The sequence below is a fragment of the Odocoileus virginianus genome, chromosome 28 (genome assembly GCF_023699985.2).
Source record: "Odocoileus virginianus isolate 20LAN1187 ecotype Illinois chromosome 28, Ovbor_1.2, whole genome shotgun sequence".
NCBI classification, from domain to species: Eukaryota; Metazoa; Chordata; class Mammalia; order Artiodactyla; family Cervidae; genus Odocoileus; species Odocoileus virginianus.
The window spans coordinates 1,323,206-1,341,279 of NC_069701.1; the positions used below are offsets into that span (position 1 = coordinate 1,323,206).

The 18,074-nt window shown below is 48.9% G+C and overlaps 1 protein-coding gene across 1 annotated transcript; it reads right to left on the reverse strand.

The window, feature by feature from the left end:
- Positions 1 to 1,452: 1,452 nt before the first annotated feature.
- MTNR1B (melatonin receptor 1B) lies at positions 1,453 to 17,312 on the reverse strand. The gene is made up of 2 exons (XM_020878096.2): positions 16,823 to 17,312; positions 1,453 to 3,377 (listed from the first exon to the last, which is right to left on the reverse strand). Exons 1-2 carry the CDS (start codon positions 17,043 to 17,045, stop codon positions 2,470 to 2,472), a joined length of 1,131 nt encoding a protein of 376 aa, XP_020733755.2. The 5' UTR covers positions 17,046 to 17,312; the 3' UTR covers positions 1,453 to 2,469.
- Between the last annotated feature and the right edge of the window lie 762 nt (positions 17,313 to 18,074).

Genomic DNA, 18,074 nt, shown 5'->3' on the forward strand with positions numbered 1-18,074 from the left:
CCAGAGCAAAACAATACAGGATAAGAGGAGAAGGTGGGGAACACCCGATTGCCTTCACATCAACAGTGACTAGCCAACGCCTGTAGTTGGTGCCTGGGGGCAGGAGGCAGGGGGAACAGAAAGCAAGCACATGCCAGACCCGGTCAGCGCAGGCTCTGCCTAGACCCGGGGAAAGTGAGTGAAGCCCCGGGAGAGCCTTAGAATTCCTGTGTCTCTGTCTGAGGTCTGAATTAGGAGGACTCCCTGGGTGCGACTCTCCTCACTGCGCAGTTGAATCCCAACCTTTCAGTCACAAAACCTGGAACATCTATGTTCTGAGCAGTCTGGTTAAAGTCCACCAGGGTCAGCATCAGATTCCCAGACCCTTCCCAAGATCTGCACTGTCAAAATCTGTTTAACAACCTCCCAGATCAAACAAACAAACCAACAACAATAACAATAAAAAATAAGAGCCCCAGGCTTACACCTAGCTTTGAACTCAGCAAGCTCTGTGAGCTTGGGAAATCACATCACTTCTTAAAGTCTCTTCTTTAAGTTTATTCATATAAGCATGGATAATATCTTTTCCATGTTTAATATCTTATAAAGCAGGATAACACATATCCAGCACTTGGAGCCCCCAAGTTTCCAGGTGACCCAGTGACTAGGCACAGTGTGTTAGTTGCTCAGTCGTGTCTGACTCTTTGCGACCCCATGAACTGTACCCCGCCAGGCTCCTCTGTCCACGGGATTCTCCAGACAAGAATACTAGAGTGGGTTTCCATGCCCTCCTCCAGCAGATCTTCCTGACCCAGGGATCAAACCCACGCCTCCTGTGTCTCCTGCTTTGGCAGCTGGTTCTTTACCACCAGCACCCCCTAGGAAGCTTCTAGCAGTGACAGTGACTAAACGTCCCTAAACATTTGAAATGTCAAATGTTTAAATACGATTAGCAAATGTTCAGTGATAAAATCCCAACGCTACTAAGTTTTGGGGGAAAGTCCCTGAGAATACACAGGCTGAGGAAGGCCCTGGGGAGAGGTGCCCCCACTGCCACACACACCGTCCTCTTCCCTCCACCCCCCTCTTCTCAGCTCACTGCTTCTCTCCTTCCAGGTTACCCTTCACTCTCTGTAGTTAGAATGGTGATGAGGGAATGATGACCGAGTGCCGGCCACGTCCTCACTCTGGGGCCGTGTCATCCCAGCAGCTCCTCACACAGCCCTGAGGGGGCAGGCGGTGGCACGGTCTCCATTTAAAGGGCAGCAACCGAGGAAAACAGAGGTTAGGGGTCTGCCAATCACACAAGCAAGTCACACAGCTTGAACAGGGTGGGACCAGGAAAGGAAGCTGGGCAGGCTCTATTCCAGACGCCTGAGGGGGGTGTGTGTGTGCGTGTGTGTGTGTGTGTGTGTGTGCGTGTGTGTGCACGCAGTATGCCTGTAGTGTGGTGTGAGTGGTGTGCACGGTGTATATAGGGCTGTGTGTGTGTGTGTGTGCTATGTATGTAGTGTGGTGTGAGTGGGGTGTACAGTGTATATAGGGCTGTGTGTGTGTGTGTGTGTGCACGCAGTATGCCTGTAGTGTGGTGTGAGTGGTGTGCACAGTGTATATAGGGCTGTGTGTGTGTGGTATGTCTGTAATGCGACATGAGTGGTGTGCACAGTGAATACAAGGGTGTGTGTGTGTATCTCATGTGGTGTGTCTGCAGTATAACTGTAGTGTGGTGTGAGTGGTGTGCACAGTGTATATAGGGCTGTGTGTGTGTGTGTGTGTGTGTGTGGTATGTCTGTAGTGTGGTGTGAGTGGTGTGCACAGTGTATATAGGGCTGTGTGTGTGTGGTATGTCTGTAGTGTGGTCTGAGCGGGGTGTACAGTGTATATAGGGGTGTGTGTGTGATGTGGTGTGTGTCTAGTGTGTCTGTAGTGTGGTGTGAGTGGTGTGCACAGTGTATAGAAGGGGGTGTGTGTGTGTGTGTCTGACATGATGTGTGTGGGTCTGCGCATGCGCACACCTGTGTGTGTAGAGCAGACCCTGGGGGGGTGGGGTGCGGGACGCTGTCCTCTGAGCGGCACCTGCAGAGCGGCCGCCCGTCCAGCCCTGCCGAGCTTCCCCTTCCGGCCTCGCTCACAGAGGAGCCCTGGACTCCCGCAGCCCCTCAGGGCAAGGAGCGAGAGCAGCAGGAAGCCCAAGCAGGAGGGCTGCGGTGGGGAGGAGGCTGCCTCTTGCACCCCAGGCCCCTCTGCCTTCTGCTCCTTCCTCGCCTATGCGGGACCGGGCCCCGGCGCACCGGGACTGTGGGCGGGCTGGGCCCGATGTGCTCGCTGCGACGTGGCCTCCAGGACCTGCAGGGGTCCCTGATCGCCTGACCCCAGTGTACTGAGGGGCTTCTCGTCCATAGGGTGAAGGGCCCCCAGCCGCGAGCTGTCCTCTGACTGGCTGGCACGGCCCAGGCGGCTGACCTCCCCCGAGGCGTGGATTCTCTCCCATCATTTCCTGAGTGCGTCGCCCGGCCGGGCATCAGGCGGGAGATTATCTGCCTGCGCAGGGGCCCGGGTGCTATCAGCGGGGGTAGGCTGGCTGCCCGGGCCCTCAGCCTGGCTGCCCTTGGAAGAGTCCTGCAGGCAGCGCCGTGGGTTCCAGAGGGCAGAGATGATCCTCTTATATTCCCTGCGGAAGTTCTGGTTCAGGAGCCCATAGACGATGGCATTCAGGCAGCTGTTGAAATAGGCCAGGAAGTAGCTAGAGACGAACAGCCCCTCTGGGACCCGGGGAGCCACTTCTTTCGGGTCAATGGCCACGGCGAGGCCTATGCAGTTCAACGGCGCCCAGCAGATGGCGAAGATCACAAAGACCACGAACATGCTCAGAAAGCTGCGCACGCGGCCGGACCACGGGCGCGGCTTGCTCTCCGCCTTGACCTTCCTGCGGGCGCGCAGCACCAGCACCCAGATGTGCAGGTAGCAGAAGCACACGACGGCCACGGGCAGCAGGAAGTGCACGAGCACCACGGCCGCCGTGTACCCGGCGCTGGCCGTCTGCGCGAAGGTGCACGAGTAGACGCGCGGGTCGTACTCCAGGGACCCCACAAAGAAGTTGGGCAGCAGGACCAGCAGGGCGAGCAGCCAGACAAGGCCGACGTAGAGGGCGGCATGCCGGCGCTGGCAGAGGCGGTGGTAGGTCACGCTGCGGCAGACGTAGCAGTAGCGGTCGACGGCGATGGCGGTGATGTTGAAGACGGAGCCAACCACACTCAGGCCCATCACGAAGGCGCTGGCCTTGCAGTGCGCCTCTCCCAGGGCCCAGCCGTCATGGAAGATGGCCACGAGGGTCAGCGGGTAGGGGTACAAGGCTACGGCCAGGTCAGCGAATGCCAGACTTACCAAGAACAGGTTACCTGGAGCAGGAAACAGGCAGAGAGTGTCAGGACGAGACCTAGCCATCTCCATCCTCTAGAATATTCTAGAATATTCTAGCCTCTGTCCCTCCCCTCTGTCCCTCCCAGGAGGGACTCTCTCAGGACACCGGTGCGCCACCACCACCATGCATCTGGGGGGACCCTGCAGAGGCTGCGGTGACCACCTCAGGGATCCAAAGCACCTGGCCGATGGAAAGGACCCAAAAAGCACAGCAATCAGAAAAGCCCGGCTGTGGTCTGATCTCAAGGGGTTTGGGAAAAGGGGCTCAGAGCCACTCAGTTGGATGTGCCCCCAAGTCAGACCCTCAGGTAAAGCAGATTCTGTACCTGTAGCTACAAATGGACCCACAAGGTAGAGAAAGTCCTCCTTGTCCAGATACACATTGTCACCCCACCTCAGAGAAGACTCCTGGGGAAACTGGAAGACCCACAAGCAGGCTTCTTAAAATGCCTATTTTAACCTCACATGCTTGAGGTCACCTCAGTCACAAAGGACTGAAAAGACATTTGTTAGTTTCCTGGGAGTTCTCAGGAACCAGCTGTTCCTGAGTCCAGAGCTACGTTAGGATCTAAGGGAAAAGTGTTAGTTACTCAGTTTTCTCTGACTCTTTGCGACCCCATGGCCTGTAGCCCTCCAGGCTTCTCCGTCCATGGAATTCTCCAGGCAAGGATACTGGAGTGGGTTGCCAAGCCCTGCTCCAGGGAATTTTCCTGACTCAGGAATCAAGCCCAGGTCTCCTGCATTGCAGGCAGACTCTTTGCCATCTGAGCCCCCAGAGAAGAGTCTGAGGGAAACAGGGTTTTACTGAATAGAAAGGAGCTCATTTGGACATTTGGAAGTGCTTTCCAGGCAATGAGCTTCCCTGTCTCTTGAGACTTTCAAGTACAGGTTGGATGGTGGAGGAGAACCCTGCCTTAGGGTAAACTGTGAGATTCCTTCCTATTCTACTATCTCGGGAATCTGTTTAGTTAATGGGAGAAAATCCCCCTCAAATTCTTTCATGCTGGTATTACAGGCAAGAAATGCATATTTCAGGACCTGCTTGGGAATCTCCTGCTTTTTCATTTCATTCTCAGCCTTCTTCTCTTTCTCCACTGGTAGATTTCAGTTTCTGATTACACTGCGCATATATGCATACTAAGTCACTTCAGTCGTGTCCGACTCTGTGTGACCCCATGTACTGTAGCCCACCAGGCTCCTTTGTCCATGGGATTCTCCAGGCAAGAATATTGCCCCCAGGGGATCTTACTGACTCAGGGATTGAACCAGTGTCTCTTCTGTCTCCTGCACTGGCAGGCAGGGTCTTTACCTCTAGTACCACTGGAGAAGCCCTTCTGACTCTACTACTTAGACCTTACTTGGTCTCAGAGAGTGAGGGATTACCTCTTTCAAATTTGTTGTCAGATGACCCAGAAATAATTATAGTTGATTTACAATATTGTATTAGTTTCAGGCATACAACAAAGTGATTCAGTATTTTTATAGATTATACTCCATTTAAGGTTATTATACAATATTGTCAGTATTCCCTGTGCAATTCTTACAATTTATTTTGTACACAGTATTTTTCTCTCTGAATCCCTTACTGCTGCTGCCCCTCCCCCATCACCCCCACCCCACAGATAATCACAAGTTTGTCTCTGTATCTGTGACCCTGCTCCTTTTTCGTTATAGTCACTAGTTTGTTCTGTTTTTTAGGTTCCACATAGAAATGATAACATGCAGTGTTTGTCATTCTCTGTCTGACTTATTCTACCAAGTAGAATGGCATCCAGTTCCATCCATGGTGCACGTGGCAAAACTTCACTGCTACGGCTGAGAAATATTCCATTGTGTATCTGTGAACACCACATCTTCTTTATCCATTCATCTGTTGATTGCCTCTATGCCCTGGTAATTGTAAATAATGCTGCTATGAACATTGGGGTGCATATGTATCTTTTTGAATTAGTATTTTCTTTTTCTTTTGGACATATAGCAGCAGTGGAATTGCTGGATCATATGGACAGTCTAGTGAATGCGAGGAAATATTTGCAAATGGTGTGTCTGATAAGGGGTTAATATCCAACATGCAAATAGCTCATAAAACTCAATATCAAAAAAACAAAATAAACTGATCAAAAAATGAGCGGAAGACCTAAATAGATCTTTTTTCAAGGAAGACACACAGATGGCCAACAGGCTTATGAAAAGATGCTCAGCATCACTAATCATCAGAGAAATGCAAATCAAAACCACAGTAAGATATCACCTGACACTGATCAGAATGGCTATGACCAAAAAGAACACAAATAACAAATGTTGGTGAGGATGTAGCGAAAAAGGAACAGAACCTTAATACACTGTTGGTGGGAATGTAAACTGATGCCACCATCGTGGACCACAGTATAGAGACTCCTCAAAAAAAAAAAAAAATTAACTGTTTTGACATTTGGAAGTGGGCGTCGGAAGTTGGAGTGACCTGGGGTAATCTCAATGCTGTCACTTTTTAACTTGACCGAGTCCCTGAACTTCTTTTCTCTGTGATGATCACTTGTTGGTTCCGTTCTTTATTTTTGGAGCCCTCCTTCCCCCTCCTCAGACACACGTGGCATGGCTATTTCTGTGAAGAAAATCCCTTCTTCCCAACGTGGGGATGCTGGCCTCCGCAGGGCCCACGGCCTCCTGGCGGGGTGGCAAAGGAGCTTCCGGCCCTTGCAAGCACGCGGACAAAGGCATGAGCAGGTGCGGCTCAGCCTGCTGTTTCTCAGGAAGTAAGTCAAGCTCTGCGGTGTTAACGTGGCCCAGCCCGGAATAATGCCCCAGAGGCGGCAAACAGCTTGTAAACAGTGGGTAAAACACATTCCGCTCCACGTGGAAAGTGATTCAATTACTCTTCCCCATTACTCCGGCTGTTCCTAAAAGGCTGAAATCAACCAGTTCCTGCTGTAGATCCATCTGCCCAGACATCCTATCGTCTCCAGGCTTTCTTGACAAAATTCCAAATTAGAGGAATAAAATTCTTGCCGTGTTTCCCATCTGTAAGAAGCCAGGCCCTGCCTAGATGAGAGTCAAGGGGAGGCTGAGTTCTGCGGTCCCATTTTCTGCAGACAGGTGAGAAATCAAGCAGGACACACAGCGCTGCTCATCACCCCGGGCACGGTCCTCTAACGAGTATTCATCTCACAAGCCTTGGCGTTACTTATTTCCATCGACCTCCATCAGACAGGGCATATTAGTGGAGACAGACCTTCACAACAGGGTTTTGTATTAATATGGATGGAACTCCTCCCAGTATTCATACACAAAGCACATCTCCCCACATACACAGACCACAGTCCCCTCCCTCTCGGCCTACTTTCCCTTTTTCAGGAAATCTAGTCCTCAGTGGGGATGTGTTAACCCAGGAGAGAGCCAGCAGATGTTGAGCTATCTGGTCTTCATCAGAATTCTGCATCCCTTTTTCCTGTGCCCACTCTATTTTCTAAGAAGAATGTGTTGGTTTTCAATTGTCTCTGCTCTTTGAGCTAAAAGGAGCAATGCAGAAATAGTTAGTCATGGACTCATTTGCTCCACAAATACTGCTGAGTATTTACTGGGTACTGGCTCTATGGGCTTCCTGGTGGCTCAGCCGGATGCTCTGACTATGCTGGGGCTGAGGGTAAGTGTGGTAAGCAAGAATGACGCACCTTCTCCTCTTACAAACCTCATGGCCTCATACAGGGGACAATGAAATGAAAGTGAGATGTGATGGGACTTCCCTGGTAGTCTAGTGGTCACCATGCAGAGTGGCCAGGTTTGATCCTGGTCAGGGAACTAGATTTTGCATGCTATAAATAAAAAAATCCTGCATGCAGCAACTAACGAACCCACATGCCTCAACGAAGACAGAGGATCATGTGTGCCGCAACTAAGACCCAGTGCAGCCACATAAATCAATGAAATAAATTTTTTAGTGAGATGCTATGAGTGTTATGATGGGGAAGTCGACACTATCATCTCTGTTATCCTTTCCAACAGGGTTAAACTTCCCACGCCTTGAGGTTTTCCTCCATCTTCCACTTACTCAGACGTGTGCTGTGTCCACTGAGCACCTATCATGCTTGGGTAGGGCACAGTGATGGCTGAAAGACACGCCCCTGCCATTGACATGCCCACAGTGCTGTTGGGGAAACTGACACAGAAACTGCCTTTTCAGTGTAGGCAGAGCTGGGCGGGAGACCAGCATGAGCGGTGAGAACACTGGGGAAGAGCCGAGTCATCCTGGAGCTGAGGGCAGTGGGCGGTGGGGTGGGGATGGGGCTGGTCAAGCACCACCAGCCCAGGGATCAGCCAAAAATCACAAAGCCCTTCTTACGGGCCTGCCTCCATCCCAGGATGGCTATTTACCTCAAATGGGATCTTGCATGGGAAGGGATTTAAGAAACAATAATAATCTTCAAACAAATGTGAGGTATTCTTATTAGTTATATTCAGGGATAGGCATTTGAAATAACTGAATAGGTAATTTATTAAAAATGTGACTTCTTCACAAATATAAAACAATGTCCTTTCATATTAACATAAGCTCCTAATTGGTCTTCCCTGGTGGCTCAGTGTTAAAGAATCCACCTACCAGTGCAGGACACCCAGGTTCAACCCCTGGGTTGGGGAGATTCCCTCAAAGAGGGCATGGCAACCCACTCTAGTATTCTTGCCTGGGAAAATCCCATGGACAGAGGAGCCTGGTGGGCTATAGTCCACAGGGTCGCAAAAAAAGTCAGACATGACTTAGCAACTAAACAACAAACAGAGCTCCTAGTTAATCCCCAAATTCTTTGAGGGTGGACATTGTTTTCTTTCAAAATCACATTATTTATGAAAACCCTGGAGCATGTGGGTAAATCATACAAGGGCTCAGTTGAAATCTAACATAACTTTAACTTACACTTAACAAGCAAATAACATATGCAAAAATATGATGGAAATATTTTAACCACTTAAAAGAATATATTTAAGAGCATAAGCACCCACTTAAATCAGTAACTAAAATGCTCATTGCTGTGCCGTGCTCAGTGGCACAGTCGTGTCTGACTCTTGTGACCCCACGGACTGTAGCCCACCAGGCTCCTCTGTCCATGGAATTTTCCAGGCAAGAATACTGGAGTGGGTTGCCATTTCCTTCTTCAGCAGATCTTCCCAATCCAGGGATCAGGATCAAACCTGCATCTCCTGCTTGGCAGGTGGATTCTTGACCACTGCACCACCTGGGAAGCTCAATAAGATGCTTACTACAAAATCTTATACCATAACCATGAAAGCATTGTTAGGAAACGCTTACGGAGGCATTTCACTACTTGAATTACACTTAGTTATAACAAGAAGGCTTCCCTGGTGGCTCGGATGGTAAAGAATCTTCCCACAATGCAGGAGACCCAGGTTCAATCCCTGAGCAGGGAAGATCCCCTGGAGGAGGGCATGGCAACCCAGTCCAGTGTTCTTGCCTGAAGAATCCCATGGGCAGAGGAGCCTGGCAGGCTACAGCTCGTAGGGTCACAAAGAGTCAGACGTGACTAAGCCACTAACACACATAACAAGAAAACAATTGGTATAGCATCTTGCCGTTTATAATATGCATTCACACAAACTGATTCAATTGTTTTCCACAGGAATCCTTTAAGGCTGATTGTATGATGGATCAGCTGATTCCATTTTACAGATCAAGACATTAGCACCCAGAATATGTGAACAGAGAAAGAGGGGAGGAAAAAAAAAAAAAAAACAAGAAGAGAAACAAGAGGAAATCAGGAAAAAAAAAAGTCATAGGGATTAAAGGTGTAGAGGTTTTGGTCATCACGAGAGTGAGAAAGTGCAAAAACGTGCCCTCTCACCTGCCAGCTAGGACAGCAGCATTGATGTGAGCAAGGGTGAGCGTGCTGAGTGCTGGAGGACACACTTCTGCACTGGAGGCCACCCTCCTAATCTTGCAGATTAGGAGAGAAATGACCTGGTGCTGGGAAAGGGCTATCCTTTGATAGAGAGACTAAGTTTTTTTTTCTTTTTCTCTCTTTTAAATGAGAGAAGCTTCTATCTGACACATAATAAACACATAGTAGGCTTTTTTTATTTACAATGATGTGCTGATTTACAACGTTGTGTTGATTTCTGCTGTACAGCGAAGTGATTCAGTTATACACACTTACTTCTCTTATATTCCTTTCATTATGGTTTAATCGTAGGATATGGAACACAGTTCCCTGTATTACACAGGAAGGCCTTATTTATCCATTCTGTATATAATAGTGTGCATCTGCTAAACCTACATATAACAATCTTAGCTATTACCTATTACTGGGATTTTTATATTATTATCAACTGCATTATTATTTATATTATTATCAGTCTTATTATATTTACATAGAATTATGACAACTTGATATTATTATTACAAAGAACAAGAAGGAGGCTCATAATGTTGGACTAGGCTCCTTGGGAGATAAGATGTGAGAAGTCCTATAGGATGAGAACAGTGAAGTTAAGACATTGCTTCTAAAGTGTAAACTCCCTCAGAACGGGGACTTGACTTCCCAACGCCCTAATTTTTCCTCTTTCAGCCATCAGTATCTTGAACTGTAAGACCTAATGGGGCATCAGGATTTTCTGAGTTTTGCAGCATATCATGGTAAATACAGACTCCAGCTTTGTGGGAAGGAAAACAAGGCAGTCTAACATGAAAATGTTCACACTAGGGGATACTAAGGACTCCAAGGTGGGAATTAACAAGGATTATGAGCTTTCTGGCTATTTGGCTAAAAGACATAATTAAGAGATTTAAAATGCTTCCATTCTTGCTCAGTAAAGAGAAAATGCTTAGAGCTAAAATGTGAAGTTGGAAGGCTCAGGCAACATCAGAGAGAGTCTAATGCAGCCCAGTTTGGTTTTCAGCTGATAAGAAGCCCTCCAAAGCCTGAGGGCTCAGCAGCTCAGAAGATGCTTGTCACCAAGGGATGTCTCCAGAGTGCCTGATGGTGGATAAAACCTGGCTGAGTTGGGGCCACTTAGCTGGTAACGCCTGAGGGCGGGGGCTGTGGGCCCATTAAACATTTTCTCCAGGCCCTTCAGGAGCTTTAGCTCAGGGTCAGCCTGTGATGTGTAAATAAATCATCATTTACCTCCTCAATTCAGGATCTGCTCTAAGCTAACGGGGATGCCAACAGGGCCAGACAGAAATCTCTCCCCAGGAAGTCTGCAGTGCAGTCGTTCTGGGTAAGGGATGATGCAAACTCTGCACACTGCTGGGTGCCCAAGCCACAGAGTGGATTCCAGACAAGGACCTGGGCATTCAGCAAGCACCCCAAATCTTTCTGGGTAATCCCAATGTCAAATATTCCACATCCTTCCTTACAAGTCACAGGAATGCCCTATGTTTGGCCATACCTCTGCTCACTAACAACACCTCTCCAACAGCCTCTTAATCCACCTGCAGAACAAGAATCCATTGTCAGGCAGTGGCTCCTGATCATCACCTGGGAAAATAGGGTCCCTGTGCCGGTGGGCCAGGAACCATGGATGCCGTGGTGCCTTCTGCTAGCCGATGGAGACTATCTCTGCATTACAGTAAGGACACGTTTCTCTCCCTCTTTTCTGTGTGACTGACAGTCTGAATGGTGCCAGGTAACGACAGGAGGCTCGGTTTTATAGGCAGTTTAAAGTGAGTAGCCTCAAGCCAGAATGGGCAAGAGGCATATACACATTACTATATATAAAACAGAGAACTGGTAAGAACCTGCTGTAAGCACAGGGGACTCTACTCAGTACTCTGTAATGACATAGATGGGAAAGAATCTAAAAAAGAGTGAATACATGTACAAGTATAATTGACTCACTTTGCTCTCCCCCTGAAACTAACACAACATTGTAAATTAACTATACTCAAATAGTTGGAGAAGACTCTTGAGAGTCCCTTGGATTGCAAGGAGATCAAACCAATCCATTCCAAAAGAAATCAGTCCTGAATATTCATTGGAAGGACTGATGTTGAAGCTGAAACTCCAATACTTCGGCCACCTGATGCAAAGAGCTGACTTTGGAGAAGACCCTGATGCTGGGAAAGATTGAAGGCAGGAGGAGAAGGGACGACAGAGGATGAGATGGCTGGATAGCATCACCGACTCAATGGACATGGGTTTGAGCAAACTGTGGGAGATAGTGAAGGACAGGGAAGCCTGGAGTGTTGCAGTACAAGGGTCACAAAGAGCCGGACACACCTTAGCAACTGAAGAACAACATTCACCAATAAAAATTTAAAAACAAACTCCCTCAGGAGTCCCTGGGGCACAATTTTAGGGAGCCCGCTGGCCACACAGCAACATCAGGGGTCAATACACCCTAGAGAAGGTGCAGTCAGCTTTTGAGGACAAGAATGAGATATACTTTGGGCTTTTAGTGCTCATGGCAATTCACTTCCCTGAGATTCGTACTGATGGTGTGAGTGGTGCTGAGTATACCTCACTTCATGAAGCAAAATTAATTCCTTCTGTCTCACTGCTTTCTTAGTATTTTGTCCATTTCAGTTTGTTTCAGCAGACCTAGATTAAGTTTCAGAAATGGAACAAAAGTCTCTGCTCTCAGTGATCTCACAGTCCTGTGGGGAGAGAAAAAACTCAGAGCGGTACTGTAAGGGAAGTGCTGTGTGGACTGGGCAGGGTCGTGGGAGGAGACAGTAACCACACCTTTTATGATTTCAATTATAAAGCCAACAACCAGCAGGAGAGCAGAGGAACGGGGTTGAGCTGGTGGCTTGGGAGAAGACAGTTTACCTCTATGTTGGCTAATTCTTTTCCTAGTCAAATTTGATTTTGAGTTCTGCAAAAAGAAAGTGAAAGTGGCTCAGTCGTGTCCAACTCTTTGTGACCCCATGGACTGTACTGTCCATGGCATTCTCCAGGCCAGAATACTGCAGTGGGTAGCCTTTCCGTTCTCCAGGGGATCTTCCCAACCCAGGGATCGAACCAGAGTCTCCTGCGTTGCAGGCGGATTCTTCACCATCCGGGCCACCAGGGAAGCCCAAGAATACTGCAGTGGGTAGCCTCTCCCTTCTCCAGTGGATCTTCCCAACCCAGGAATCGAACCAGGCTCTCCTGCATTGCAGGTGGATTCTTTACCACCTGAGCCCCCAGGGAAGCCCTTGAGGTCTGCAGCTGGTGTGCAATGCTTAGAGCCTGAAGGAGCCTCCGTTTTTTGATTGAGCCTTGCAGCATGTGGGATCTTCCCTGCCCAGGGATCAAAGCCGAGCTCAGGGTTTTAACCATTTACCACCAGGGTAGTAAGGGATTTGAGGGAGATATTCTCTAGCCAAAAAGAGGCAGGGGAGCTTCCAGAGATGAGAGCGTCAGAAAACAGGCTGGGAGCAGGTGGCAGCAGCTCCCGTCTCCGTGAGCCGGAGCCGAGAGCTGGGGCTGTGATCCTGGGGTATCCCACTGGCCCCGCAGGCTTGTGCCGGCCAGGAGCCGGGACTGGGCCCCATTCTGTAGATGCAGGAAGTGGTCCCTGGACCCAGGGGTGCATCTGGCCACGGTGACAGGGAGGGCGGAGGGGCGGGGAAAGCTGTCTGCGGACCACAGACATGGCTTGTTTAGGGGATGATAAGAGTGTGAAGTGGGGCATGTAGATATACCATGAGACCAAAATCAGGAAGACTTGGGGAACAAAGGAACCAGTGATGACTCTCAGGGATCAGAGGTCTCGAAGATGAAGAGAGGAAGCAGGTTCAAGAACTAGCATCAGGTGAGCCGAGAGAATGGAAGGTCCCTGGAGGGAGCGGCCTCCAGCATCACCCAGCACAGAGCATCTCCCAGGAGGGCAGACCCAGGGGGCTCGGGGGAAATGGGGAGCAATGAGTGATTAATGGATATAAACCGTTACAGTCAGACGTCTGCTGAAAAGGAGAAAGGAGTCATGAAGTTAGAAGGACACATAAGACCAAGGGAAGATGGTTTTTTCTTCTAATCAAACGATCCCTAGTGTGTGGGGATTGGGAGAGGGGCTAAAGGGAAAGAGACAGAAATTGAAAACACAGCAGAGAGAGAAGGAACGCGATGGAGCAAGGTTCTGTAAAAGCAGGAGAGGAAAAGAGAAAATACAGGGGTGGATGTTGGCAAGGCCTGGACAGGGGACGGACGGCAGGGGTGGGCACAGGGAGAAGTCCCCAGATGCTCCAGGAGAGCCTGCGGTGCGGCGGATCCCCAGTGATCACGTTCCGAGAAGTGGAGACACCGCCTGCACCACGAAACATGTAAGGCTCCAGAAGCAGACACGGCAAGGAGCGAAACACACTCGGCCTTACCGTCTATCTAAGTGGCGCGGTGCTCTGCATCTGCCTCCCACCGTCCCCTCCTTCCCATCTGACTTGCTCTAGGGCCATCTCTGAGAAAGTTTGCCCAAGGCATGCGCACAGAAGTTGCAGACAGGGGAGTTTCCCCGTGCCCACAAAAGGACAGTCAATCTAACCATCTCCACTGCTATGGAGCATCCCTGTTATTAACAACAAGAATCTGCCAGACAGAGAAACTGAGTTTATAACAGCCAAGTAGAGGATGATGACAGCTGCTAAGAACGCAGCTGTGACTTTGTGGTCTGTGCGCCTGAGTTATTTGACATATACATGTTCTCAATGTTACAGCCCTGTTTTCTTAACCCAGACGAATTAAAGAACTAGACTCGATTACAGAAAGGTCCAAGATGAATGTTTCTTAAAGTAACTCCAAACTCTTCAGTAAGAGGGAAAACTGATGAATCATAGTGAAAGTGAAAGTCGCTCAGTCGTGTTGACTCTTTTAAATTGTATATACAAATTATATATGTGTGTGTGTGCATGTTAGTTGCTCAGTGATGTCTGATTCTTTGTGATCCCATGGACTCTAACCTGCCAGGCTCCTCTGTCTATGGAATTCTGCAGGCAAGAATACTGGAATGGGTGGCCGTTCCCTTCTCCGGGGGATATTCCCAATCCAGGGATAAAACCCAGGTCTCCCACACTGCAGGTGAATTCTTTACCAGCTGAGCTGCCAGGGAAGCCGATGAATAGTAGAACGGGTGCTAACTATTCAAAGTGCTGTAGGTGTCTGGGCATCTTTTCAAATCTCAGTCTGCCAAATGATTTTTCATGACCATTATCAATAAAGCCAAGGCTCAAATAAAAACTGGTTAAGTTGCGTGACTGGGGCAGGAAAATGTCAGAAATGGGAAGATCCCCTGAAGGGAACGGCTACCCACTCCAGTGTTCTGGCCTGGAGAATTCCATGGACTGTATAGTCCGTGGGGTCGCAGAGAGTCAGCGACTCAGAGACTGAGTGACTGTCACTTTCACGCACAGATATGGTATGAAATTCTTTTTTCTGGTGCTGGGCTGTGCAGATTCGCCAAGACACAGGAAGAATGAACACAGGGAGTGCCAGTGTTTTAACACGCTCATTACCCACCCCAGCCATGCTCTCAAATCAATAAGGTCTCTGTGAACTTCACTAGGAGAGCGGAAGAGCCCAGCCTGCCTGTGGATGGAGGAGGGGAGAAGAAGCTTGCCTCCTTCAGGCAAAGGAAACAGCACGCCCACCCCCTCTCCAGCCACTCCGCCCAAGGGAAGAAGCCCACAAAGGCTCCTCTAAACACCTGGTTAATCAGGGAGAGAAGCCCTGCTTCCCTGGGTAGGAAATGAATTCCTTGTGGCTGCTACAAAAGACAATATGATCAAAATGCTTTTAACCTGCTCTTTCCTAATAGATCAGCCTCTATTCCAAGGACACAACAATATCTTGAAAAAGTTATTGCAGATAAGAAAAGTCACCACTACTGGAATGACAGCGTTAGAAAGCTTAACTTTTCCTTTCCTTCCAGTTTTATTGAGATGTAATTGAGACCCAGCACTGTATATTTAAGGAGCAAAGCAAGGTGATTTGATTATTTACATACACCATGAAATGATTACCACAATAAGTTTAGTGAACATTCACCATCTCAAATAGATGCAAAAAGAAACAGAAAAAAAAAATTTCATTGTGATGAGAACTCTCAGGATTTACTCTCAACAATTTTCATATGACATACAGCAGTGTTATATTTATCATGCTGTACAGTGCATCCCCAGTACTTATTTATCTTAGAAGTGGTCATCTGTGCCTTTAGACTGCCTTCATTGAGTTTCCTCTGCCCTCAACTCTTGCCTCTGGCTCTACAAATCTGACCTCTTTTCCTGAGTTTGTTTTTGAAGTATAACTAACCCATAACAATATATTAGTTCCCAGTGCACAACACAGGTATTCAATACTTCTATACATTTCAAAATGATCCCTATAAATCTAGTTACCATCTAGTCACCATACAATTACTTCAAACGTGGTTTCCAATATTACAGATAGAAGCTCATATTTTTGTTTGTTCCTTAGATAAAAAATCTTGGGAGTCACAGGGTCACATAAAGTGTTTATAACAATGTACTAGAAATAGCCTTTCTGAATGCTCTGCCTCCTTAGAAAAGCATGATTAAGTTATCTGATTGACTTTCTGCTATCTTTTCCTTTTAATTCACTCTAACATTTGAGTTGCCCCGAAGGCCCAAACAGGGAAACGACAAATGGGCAAACGGGTCACTGAGCTTCTCCAAAAGATAGAATGGTCAGCATGCTCTTATGACCCTCGGGGTCCGAGTTCAGAGACTCCCTCCCTCTGGTTTTGTTCCTTGACACACCTACATATGAGAAAGTTGAAATGAGAGTGTATTGAAAGGGGGAAATAGTCCCAGGATTGAAACACTATTTTGCCAAACTATTATTTTAATCTTCGTTTAGTCCTAGGAATGCTCTGTCTTCATTAAAGACGGGGCTGGGGGGCGGGTATTTGAAAACAATGCAGTTCCGACCAAGTAGAGGCTGTCGACGGCTGCCTTTGCACTCTTTTGCTTGGAACCGAGATGAGCTAAATATCAGGCCAAACCTCTAGAGCGTTTCCACTAATTTACTCACTGTCTCAGTAAATATTTCTTAAGCACGTGCTCTGCTTAACATAACGCTTGGCCTGGGAGGGAGGTGTTGAAGATGAGATTCCTGTGGCCGGGGAAGGGCACCATCCAGACCCGCAAAAATTGGAGCGCCTTGGAGAGATTTGACTTCCAGACGCTGGGCTTTTCACAGCTCCCTGCTCTGCCAAAAAGTGCGCGAGAAAAACTTTACCCGATTCGCGCCGGCACTGACGCGCCAAGTGCTGCCCGGTGCGTTTGCAAGAGCCACACGTCGCGGAAAGGCAGCAACTCAACCTCATTTTGAGTTCAAGACCAAACCTGGGGACGCGTTGGGAGAAGGGAACGCGGCGCGGGGAGCGGAGCACAGACCCGGCGGCCGACTGCGCGGTCAGGGTCAGACCAGAGACCGGACGCCAGGGAGCGGCCCGACGCGGCGGCGGGCGCGGCGCTCACCTGCGTTCCGGAGCCTGCGGTTGCCGAGCACCGAGAGGATGACCAGGAGGTTGCCCACGATGTCCACGGCGGTGGTGACGACGAGCACCGCGGACAGCGCGGGCGCCACCCAGGGAGGCCGGGGCGCCCCGGAGGACCGCGCGCCGCCCGCGCCAGGCCAGCGGGGGCTCTCGGCCCGGCCGCCCGCCTCGCAGCAGTTGGCCAAGGAGCCGTTCTCTGGCATCCCGGATGCTCCGGCGCCGTCTCTCCGCAGGCGGGGCGCCCCGGGCCGCTTTCCCTGCCGGGCCCCGCGCACCGGGGAGGCGGTCAGCGCGGAGGGACCTGGACGAGATGATTAATTAAGCGTGTGCAAGGGGCGGAGAAAAACGTAGGACTGAGAAGAGCACTGGGGTGCAGGCGCTGCTGAAAGAAGCGCGTCTCCCCTTGGCTCGCTCAGAAGCAGGTGCGACGGCGCGCCGCCCGGGGCCCAGCACGTGCCTGGCCCGGTTCCGGTCTCAGCGTCTGAGCGCACCGCCCAAGAAGCTGGGTGTCCAGGGACACCCAGATTTTCTGACTGGAAAAGGTACTGCTCGTCAGGACCTGCTGATTGGCTGTCAGAAGGGCACTGCCCCTCCAAAGCGAATACATAACTCCAGGCGCTGCGGAGAGATCAGGCAGGCAGCTGCAAGAGCAAGAAGACCCTATGCTGTTTATTTGCTGCTTACCTGAGAAATATTGGCGGTGCCTCTGCCCTGTCCTCTTTATAAAACCGCGACAATACTTACGAATATCTTTTTAAACATAATAATACTTAAAGAGATGTATGGTCAATAGTGGGGGTTATTATAAGGTGTTTTTTGAAGGTATTAGAACAAAAAGAGGAGTGCAGTATGGTTATAGGAAAGAAGAAATGCAGATACCCTTTATTTAAAGTGTTTGACAACTTAATCTAATAATAATAATTGCTCGTCCCTCTCCAGGGTAATTTTATGCCAAGCACTGTCTTACCCACTTTTTGCATCAATAGAATCAAAATGGCTTATAATCTATTTGGCAAAGAAGTAAAGTACCTGCTTTGATGAGAATGAAAAATGGTACAGTCATTTTAAAGTGCTGTTTGGTAGTTTCTTATACAATTAAACATATTCCATTTTTTGACCAGCAATGAAATGAAGATGAAACACATGTCCACAAAAAGATCTGTGCAAGAATTGTCCAGAGCAGGGTTCCTTATAGTAGCCCAGATAGCCCAAAGGTCCCTCAAGAGAAGAAT

Bases quoted from the DNA above. Each gene is read 5' to 3' on its own strand.
- MTNR1B (XM_020878096.2), bottom strand. From the start codon at position 17,045: ATGCCAGAGAACGGCTCCTTGGCCAACTGCTGCGAGGCGGGCGGCCGG. The intron at 3,378-16,822 runs GTGAGCGCCGCG...TTCCTGCTCCAG, and splicing joins CCGCAGGCTCCGGAACGCAG to GTAACCTGTTCTTGGTAAGT.